General features: G+C 31.0%; 1 protein-coding gene across 1 annotated transcript in view; it reads right to left on the reverse strand.

Moving 5' to 3' along the window:
- LOC106473524 (dual specificity protein phosphatase CDC14A-like) overlaps nucleotides 1–10,199 on the reverse strand; it is a 25,267-nt gene extending 15,068 nt beyond the window's left edge. Inside the window, exons 1-5 of the mRNA XM_022401945.1 lie at nucleotides 10,146–10,199; nucleotides 9,505–9,634; nucleotides 7,260–7,490; nucleotides 4,005–4,143; nucleotides 109–415 (exon numbers count right to left, since the gene is read on the reverse strand). Of these exons, the coding sequence (XP_022257653.1) occupies nucleotides 109–415; nucleotides 4,005–4,143; nucleotides 7,260–7,490; nucleotides 9,505–9,634; nucleotides 10,146–10,199 (861 nt within the window). The remainder of the gene's footprint in view (nucleotides 1–108; nucleotides 416–4,004; nucleotides 4,144–7,259; nucleotides 7,491–9,504; nucleotides 9,635–10,145) is intronic.
- Nucleotides 10,200–10,582: the final 383 nt, after the last annotated feature.

Genomic DNA, 10,582 nt, shown 5'->3' on the forward strand with positions numbered 1-10,582 from the left:
AAAATATGAAATAATAAACTATATATATATTTAATGTCCTCTCATTCATTATTAATATATTAAGTCAACTATAAAACTTCCTACTTCCCAAAGAAAAATTATATTTACTTTGTTTCTGCAAGTTTCTTCAGCTTTCTCGGACTTGAGAGCTTTGGGAGCCTTGGTTTCTTCTAGATGAATCTCTCCGAGTTTACTGAATATTCGAGCCACATTTATGTTGCTTTTACTGGGAGATTTTCCAGGAGTTTTTGAGATTTTGGCCTCTGCAGCTTTTCTATCAACAGCATTCTCCATATTATTATTATTTGTTACAGTCAGTTCTTTTTCGTCATCCTCTTTTCTGTTGTTGTTGTTATTATTATTTGCCTTCTGTGCTCGATAGATGTCACCCTGAAGCCACAGGTAGGCCTGCTTTCTAATCAACAAAACAAATACAAAATACATTGTACCATATATATCTGTAAATTTCACATCTTATTCACTTCAAAGGATGACTGTCAGACATTAACTCTATCACTATTGGCTACTAATATTTTTAGTAGATAATGTTTCTCTTGTCATTTTTCGTTCTAAAAATAAAACTAGTGGATGAAATTGTTTAAAATTTGACAAGAATGTTCCTAAAAGTATACAGTGTCAGAAAAATGAAATACTTAATTTTGATTTTTTCAACTCTTTCTAATAAAAATTTGTTATTTAATGTAGTTTTTTGCACTCGCACTTTGAATAGTTCACCTGCAGTTTGACCTTACAGTTTTAATATTTCATTTGTATAATCTCTAGAACCTCAAACAAATATCAAAAGTTATTTAAGGTAAATATTTATATTCTATTTTCCATTTTCTCTACTATATCACTAACTATCTATTATCATCAATATACAGTGCCATGAAATGTTTAAGGTTAACAAATGGAAATATGTACATACTTTTCAATTCTTCATGGAAATCTGCTAGAATATTCATATTTTTCTTATGTGTAATTTCAAGTCTATCTTTTCAATTATAGTTTATTTTTAATTTTCCTTTCAAATTCTTTGTCTACTATTATTTATGCACATATGTTAACTGATGCCCACAGAATTTTACGAAGGTATTTCAGCAGACTCCCCGCAGATATGCATTGCCAAAAAAAAAAAAAGGTGCTTATACATGCTATCTTGTTAATAACTTTTCACAATCCAGGCAACAAGTTAAACTTATAAAAACCATTAGACTGTTCAAATATGATTTTTAAAAGAAACGTAATACATAATTAATTAAAATATAAAAGGAAAACCTAAATATAATATAACTGCTTCTCTAACCATAACATATTTAGTTAGGTAATAAACCACTGTACATGCTATGGTTGATCAAGCAGACAACTCTACAAACAGCAGTTACATGTACATTGTAATGAAAACTGCACGCTAATTTCAGATTAACCATTGGAATAGTGTAAACTGAGCTCTTTCTAATGACTATATATACTTGTATCAATTAATTAAATGTTCATGTAGATCTCAAGGCAAAGTACAGAAGGTGGGCATGGTAACCATCAACAGTTGGAAAATTTCTCTCTGTTTCCCAGACAACCCAGTTTGCAGACTTTAGATCTCGCATGTCAGTTAGGTCAAACATATGTACTTAGTGTGTAGAACTGCCTGTACATGCCAGCTTGTGTGTCTAAGAGAGAAACAGTGTTAAAGTCATGATTTTTAAAATTACATGGATCACGTGACACAACAACTGAAGTTTAAGTATTTTTTAAAAGGTTTCCTTTGAAACAAAGTAATTCAAACATAGATAACATAAAAATTCAAATTATAACATACAAAATAATGTTAATTTCATTTTCATATGTTGATAGTAAAGTGGTTTAATTACATTTTTAATGTAATGCAGTACTATATGCAGAAAGGAATTTAAAAATGATGCTAGGAGCCATAGGATTAATAACTATCCCATTAGAAATGTACATTTTGAATAAACATTACATGAAATACGTTTCAGCCAATACAACAAATGCATTCTAAATAATACACAGACATTTTCTTAAATAAAACACAAATCAATAAGACCTCAAAATCATATTTTAAAATTGTAAATCATGTTGCATGAAAAATTACAAAGTAGTTTGAGTTAGATGTCACTTTTTTGTGAATCATTTATAGCTTAGTATAATATATAAACCCTATCATTATGGGTCACAGGTCAAAGGCCATATGTTTTTTATTTTATTGAACTACTATTTTATGAACTTGTGTAGGTAAGTTTGGTATCAAACTGTAGATTATAATTCAAATTTTAGTATTATACATTACTCTATTTCTTGATTTAAAAGCAAGTATTAAAAACACTTAAACATTGACTTTTGTGTGTCATGTGATATGTTGAATGTAGCAATGGTTCAAATTAGATGTTTGTGATGTTAAAATACAAAGTCTATAGTTTCGTATGAATTAGGAACTCAATTACCAATATTATCAAGCTAGAATATAAAATAAGAACCTCCTATATTTTCTATTTGCTAAGATATCACTCATGTACTGACTCAAACACAGAGGCCCTGCTCACCTCTTTCCATTTTTGAAAATGCTCCCTTATGTACACTTACTTCTGTCTATGACATGTGAATAACCAACTGAATGCTCAGAATGTCCCCTTAGTGGCTTTCTCAGCCATTTTCAAGTGTTAGGACACAATCTTGTCCTTTTGAAACAAGATTTCAAGGAGGTAGGTTGCATCATTAATCTGCTTGAAAGATCATATTTGTTTAGTCTGAAATACAGCTTAGTTACTAAGCTTGATAAATTTTAGTGGAATTGATATAGTAATTTATGATTTTTTGGTTATTAAACTGTAAACACCTAAAAAAAATTATTTTGTTTCATATCCTCCATGTGCAAAATTTTAAAAGGCTTAGCAACCTACATCAAGCAGCAAGCAAGTACAAAGGTCGTAACTAGAAGAGATAACAGTTTGCTTTACTTTTTTTATTTACTGTACTATGTTTTAATAAAAATAATTTTAGGAATTTATTTGTAAAAAGTAATAAAGTATATACATATATATTGTATTATAACTGAAAGGTGAGTGTATTTTACAAAACGCTAGTCTACTAAAACACAGCCAAGACAGGTCACTTTTCAAAGACCAATTTTATATTCTTAGATACAGTAACATGAATGCATGTGCACCACACATTGTAATTTCTATATTGTTAGCCAGGCACGACTGGAAGGTGAATATAATAAATATATATAAATGTATAATGTTATGAGATTTAAGCTATTTATATTAAACATTTGTGTTTTCTTGTTATAATCTGTAGTCATTCTAGAACAAAAAAAAACAAATATATATATATTTTTATGGTGGTTATGAGGTCAGTCAAATTGACAGACCCTATGTAGTTGGGGTAGAGAAAATAACAGACAAAATATAAAGTGTCACTGAAAACAAATGTTTGAAGTGTGTTTAGGAGGTTTTAGAGATTACACAAATAATATTTGAGATTTTTGGGACGAATAATAGTTTTTTAATCATAACATGAAAATCACTTCGCACTCGGACTAGTAACGAAACAGACTCAATATTTTCAAAAACAAATCTTTAAAATAAACTGATTTTCTGTGTACAAAAGACTTGGAATCATTACTAAAAATCTACTACATTTTGTGAAGATACATATACTGCATTAAAAGTTATAGTGTAAATACTTAACATGTGCAAGTGTGTATGTGAACTCTTGTATTTTATACCGAGCCCGTCGCAAAAGTTTAACACAATTTTCAAAATTTAGAAAAATCTTTTGATTCTAATATTCATGGTTCATAAGCTTTAACTCAGATTATACCAATCATGATAAAGCAATACTGTTAATGGATTCATTAATTTCAGTTGCAACTGTAGCTATTCAACATGCAGCAGGATATTTGCCAGAGAGTGCTTACTCTGGATACCTTAACTATAACAACACAGACAACATGTTTATATGTAAGAAGTTAGAAAGAAACTTACTCTTCAAGCCAATGCTGCTGGTGTCCAATGATGGACCCTGGTCGACATATTCTTATCCACGCGATGACTTCTGCAGCAGTAAAACGATAGTGTTTCATAATATAACATCCAATGAGAGTTCCTGTTCTACCAAGTCCAGCTTCGGGAAAAAATAAAACTTCATAGTGTTTCACTTGCAATAGAAAGCTCACAAATAATTAAGCTTGATGGCAAAATTAAAATGCAATGCAGCATATGTTCACTGTACTTTTACATTTTAGGGCATGTTTTCATTGGAGCTTTTTCATATTCAGTTTAGTTCATTTGGAGAACAGTGTGATCAACAAAGTTTAACTGGCAAACGAACCAAACTGAACTGAGTCCACTAGAAGAGGCATTCATGGTCATTTGGTAAAAAACAGTTTATTTCACTTGAAATAGTTTTAATATGAATATCAGAAGGTCTTGGTGAATGCTCACAAAACATTGGAAGTGGATCATGAAAACAAGCTCCAGTTGCGAACAAACGTGTGAAAAACTAGCATACTTAACTGAGGCCATCTGAAATGAACTCAGTATGATTCAAGTTTCAAAAACACAGAAGTGTTAAAGTTGTAAGTTTGTTTGTTTTAGAGCAAAACCACAATGGGCTATCAATACTTATTCTGATGTTGCGAGAAAATCACATGCCTGTGATACCATGTACTCAATATTTTGTGGAAGTACATTCAATATTTTAGATGCAGCTGAACTGAATGACAAACGCACTTGATAAATTCACCTCCTAAAACTTAGTTACCACTGAATTAATTTTTCCATACACTGTATTGTAACCATCTGTTACCAAAACCATGCACCTTTCCACTTCCAGTTTGTTTTCTTTCAAGAATTTGAATAAAACTATTGAGATGCTGTCCAAGTCACCTACAAACAATTCAAGGGTTTGGTTGAAGTATCTTATCACCACACATAGCTGATTTTCTGTACTGATGTCTGTTTTCGTCCATAGTTAAAAACATTTCTTTTTCTGAGGTCCTCAAGCATCTTCTGAAGAACACCAGGACTGATTATAGATTTTATAAGTGCTGAGCATTTTGTTTTGTGTAAACTAATATTTTTCTGTGCTGGAATGGCAAATAATACGAGCTACCAGCTCTAATTCACAAATATTAACAGAATTGTTAACTTGTACTTGCTTAAATTCCATGTCAGATAAGGTTCTCGTATTTGAAAAAGAAGCCACATTTCTAATACATTTCTCTTTCTTACTGTGAGCTAACAGATTACTGTGATGTGTTTGGACTTCACATTTACAGAACTGAGAGCTGCTTTTGAATAATTGTAGGTACACTGCTAATCCATTTTTTAGACTTTCTCCTAGTTTTTGCAGTAGTTTTTCCATATTTAGCCAACTTACCAAGTAGCATCTCTTATTAAAATTAAAGTCATTTTCTACTGCTTCCTAGCAGCTGTAACATTTCTACTTGTTGCTTAAAATGGCTGCTGTTAGTTTTAACAGACAATCAACTCTCTTACCCACAACCCATGTCAACTTACATGGTCATGTGCAACATGTGTGATTTGATTGGTACACAGCTTTAATAAAGTTAATGCATAGCTGGCTTGCTGAAAAAGTTATGGACAGGGGTAATTTGTTCAATTGAATACCTTTGTGACTTTTTTTTTTCTTGATAAAGTAGGTTAAATTAGCCCAAAAACCACAAGAACTTTGAAAAGTAGCCCAAAATGTAGTAACCCATGATTTAAATTATTCCTGCAACTGCTTTTTGAAGTAGCCCAATTCTGCAGGAAAATCACAGACCTGGCAACACTGGTGATAGACTAGAGGGAAGAAGCTATTTAATATCACCCACTACTAACTCTTTTCAGACAGAACAGTGAGATATGACCATCACTGTTACAACAAATCTGTCACCCCAAAGTGTAGTGCAAGTAGTTTATTCTTGGTAAAGGAGAGATGTCAGGAACTTACTTTTTGGTAGTATATGTGGTAATGTAAACATACTGGTGTGTTGGCCAAAGGATTCTTCTACAGCAGGTGTCTGTGACTTGTTGACGATAAATTCAACAATAAACGAACAGCACGCACTCAACTTGTTTTTAAAATATGTATTTGAAATAAGTTAAATGTATGTACAAAATTCTTTACACTTTGGAGATCATAGCTGTATCTTAAACACTATACAGTTCTTTTCTTCTTGTCAAAAGTGTGCTTAGGCCAATTCAATTGGTTTAGAATTCAGCTGACAAGCCAAACTATTTTTCTTTATCTTTATCCCAATAGTATCTGTGTATAATTAATTTATGCTGTTGCATGAGTTACCATAGTTGTATCCTGAATTTCCAATAATTGTCTACTTTTCGTCAAAGCCCACACACACGCGGGTTCACACGAGATAAATTTTTCTCCTTATCTTTTTCAAACTGTTAATCTCATTGTAACATATCAACCATTAAACCATTCACTCTCATGATGGTTACTTTATATTTTCTAACTTTTCTGTCTGATCGAACTTCCCTTTCACATGACTTTACTTTTTTGCACTTTCTGCTTGTAGCTATTTATATGTCTATCACTTAGGCCTTCTCCAAATCTCCATAGCCTCAACATCAATTAATTACAAACACAAAAAAAATTAATTAATAACACTACCTACACTAAACAGTCTTTTACATCTTACAAGCAAAAACTTCATATCGCAGTCCAGCACACTAACAACTGGGCTACGCTCAGCCCATAAAGGTGAATCTAACTGTTGTTATTCTGTCTCCCAGCCCTCTTCTGCAGTTACAGCCACAGTACATCAACAATATATTACTTACATATCTGTCAAATCACTTACTGCTTTAGCCAATCACTTAATAGTAGTTATACAAAAATTACCAAAACAGTTACATAAAAAAACTAATGACAAACTGAAAATAAGATTTACAGTATACAAAGACATAATATAAAAATTTCAAGTCTAAAATATACATTTCACCAGATTTTTTATTCAGATACATCTATCATCACAGATGGAAGCATGTTTAAACAATGTGCTCTTCCAAGAGTCATGGATATTAACAATGTACTCTTCAAAGTACTATAGACATTGACAAAGTAAACAATGTACTCAAAGTACTATCGATATTTACAAAGAAAACAATGTCCACTTCAAAGTACTATAGATATTGACAAAGCAAATAATTCATTCTTCCAAGTACTAAAGATATTGACAAAGATAATCACAATGAACATGTTCATTCACTTACCTTTACAATGAACTGCCAAAGCACCTTTTGCATTTTCTGCAATTTCTAAAAAAGCTCGCATGATCCCATCACTTGGAGTGCTACCATCAACAAAAAAAAGGTCCTTGTGATCAAACCCATTTTCTGAAAACCTGTGGGCGTCGTAAATCTTTTTGTTGAGTCTGACAATGGTTGTTACATTGTGTTTATGGAAATATGGAAAATATGACTCTGGAGAATGGAGTGGATATCCTAAATGATAGAAAAGAAAAATAAACAGTATATAACTATGACACTTATGCTCTACTTTTAAATGCTTACATATAGTATTCTTCATGAAATAGAAACTTCTCACGATTATATATATTATTTTCTTACCAACCAATTGAAACCTTACAATTCAACAGATATTAACATAAAGAAATTGTCTGTTTGTTACTAAGCAAACAGCTGTACAATGGGCTTATATGAGCTGTGCCCACAGTAAAGACCGAATCCTAAATTTTAGCATTATAAGCTTACAACTGGACCACAGATGAGGAGCAAATAATATATATTAAATATAAAAAAGCAGCAAAAAAGAGAGTATGTACAGCCTGTTTAGAAGTCTTGTATTTCTAATACTCTCCACAGCTTTCAGAAACTTAACAACATTTTCCAATGATGAGTTTGATATAGAAAGAAAAAACAAACTAAATCAGATGTCTAAGTCCATTTTCAGGGAGTCTAGGGGCTGAAAGAACCCAGCCATGAAGGGGTTTTAAGATATTACAACACTCTCAGGAGATGCATTTAGGGTCAACTTTACAGATTAAATGTCCATGGTTTTCTCCTTTAAAACTAGCACACTGACGTTCATTAAATGTTTAAGTACTTATACAAGTCCACCTACTTGGGTCAAACTATACAATCACTGGTTTTTACCTAAAAAGGCTTGATCTATTTCTGAAAATGTAGTATCTATATATCATAATTAGAAATATCTGCAAGGCTATAGTATGAGGTCCTAGCATTAAATTATGACTAGTTAAGTATTTTTTGACAAATTTCACAATATGCCTTTCCTTTCATGTCTATTTTTCTGATGAATTTACCAACAGCTTTTCTGCCAACCATAAATTTTAGTGATTCTAATTTACACACAATTTTAATGTCAATTTCTATGGTATCAAAATCACAATCAAAGATAAAACCTGCCATTTTCCCAACTTTGTTGTACAGTTGAATAATGAAATGTTTCATTGGTATTTATTTGACCAGGGTATTGGTATTAACCAATGAAATATCAGCTTACATATCTATAAAATTTAACTGGAGATGGCAAGATCATATATATGAATCAACCAGAAACATTTCAGAACATACGGTTGGACTAACCCTACCCCCCTGAAAGTTCACAAAAACTGGTCCTTGGCATGAGAAAATGTGGATTTTTACTACAAGTCTGAAAAAACAATTAACACTAACTTCTTTAGTTCTTACACAAACTTACTAACTAGCTTACCTTAGTAATATAATCACTATCTGTGGGGTCCATGTACTGTATAATATTAAGTAATTTTGTGTTTTTGACTTCTATAATACTCATTACAAAGAATTGATAAAAATGATTAAAATCACTTATATTCTATATAAAATACGCAGGATTAAAACCACTTATATTCTATATAAAATACGCAGGATTAAAATCACTTATATTCTATATAAAATACGCAGGATTAAAATCACTTATATTCTATATAAAATACGCAGGATTAAAATCACTTATATTCTATATAAAATACGCAGGATTAAAATCACTTATATTTTATATAAAATATGCAGGATTAAAATCACTTATATTTTATATAAAATATGCAGGATTAAAATCACTTATATTCTATATAAAATAAACAGGATTAGTGAGATTAATTACAATATTGACAATGTGTACACATTTCTAAGTGTGAATTTTGAGTTATTAGAAGCCAACAAAGTCACGGAATCGCAAACAATAAATAGTCTAGAGTAGTAATTCTCAACTGATGGGCCATGAGACCTGCAGTTATGGGAAAACTGTAAATACCCTAAACTAACAAGTCATCAACTGCATATGTAGGCTTTTACTACCATGTGAAAAAACTAATTGGTGTAAAAAGTTGAAAAACCCTGATCTGGCAAATATAGGGCCATCCTATTTAATTCTATGGTTAAAAACTTTGTAAATGACAAAGGAAAAGATATATATCTTCTAACAAAATGCAAGATACTAACATCACACACTTACCATTCTCAATTTTGCTCTTTGCATGAGGGCCACAAAATGCAATGAATTTCTTTGGTAATATCCAGTTTAGATCTCCATTTTCAACTCTCTGTAAAATGTTAAGATTTCTGCTCAACACAAAACCTTTCCTCTGGACATTAAAAAGTTATCTTCATTAGCTTCTTTAGAAAACATTGATTGTAATCATCTGGATAACAAATAATACTTAAAACTAATCTATAGTATTAATCCTATCAAGTTTGTTCATCCTATGGTCAGGGATGTCTCATCATGTTTGGAGACTTACATTCAAAATTTTATTGAACTACTATTTTATGAATGTATGTAAATAAGTTTGTTATAAAATTGTAGATAATAATTTTAATTTTAATATTATACATTAGCTAATTTCTTGATTTAAAAGTAAATATTAAAACAAAATTCCTAAATATCAATTTTTGTATGTCACGTGGTATGTTGAATGCAGCTTTGGTTCAAATTAGATGTTTGTGACGTCCAAATACAAATTTAATAGTTTCTTACAAATTAGGAACTCAAATTATCAATATTGACAAGCTATAATATAAGATAAGAGCCTCCTATCTTTCTATTTTCTGGGATATTATTATATTTAGTAAATCAACCAAGGTGGTCTCACCCACCTCTGCCATTTTTGGAAATACTTGTTGAGATACACCTACTTCATCCAATGACATATTTAAAACCAATCTAAAGCTCAGAATGTCCCCCAAGTGGCTTTCTCAGCCTCTGTGTTTACACATAAAACCCTTTCTTTTCATTGTAGAATCAAAGAAGTAAGGTAAAACATTATGGAGCTCAAAAATCATATTTTTTAGACTGAAATACAGCATAGTTACTAAGCTTGATAAATTATAGTGGAATTCTGTGGTATTGATATAGTAATTTATCCTTTTTTTAAATTTCAAAATGCATATATAAAACTTAAAATAATTTTGTTTTACATCCTCCTCATGTGAAATTTGACAAGGCTTAACAAATTACGGCAAGCAGCAAACGAGTACAAAGTTTGTAACTAGAAGAGATAATTGTTTTCTATACTTCTTTATTTACTGTTCTA

The sequence above is a fragment of the Limulus polyphemus genome, unplaced genomic scaffold (assembly GCF_000517525.1).
Source record: "Limulus polyphemus unplaced genomic scaffold, Limulus_polyphemus-2.1.2 Scaffold6248, whole genome shotgun sequence".
Taxonomy (NCBI): Eukaryota; Metazoa; Arthropoda; class Merostomata; order Xiphosura; family Limulidae; genus Limulus; species Limulus polyphemus.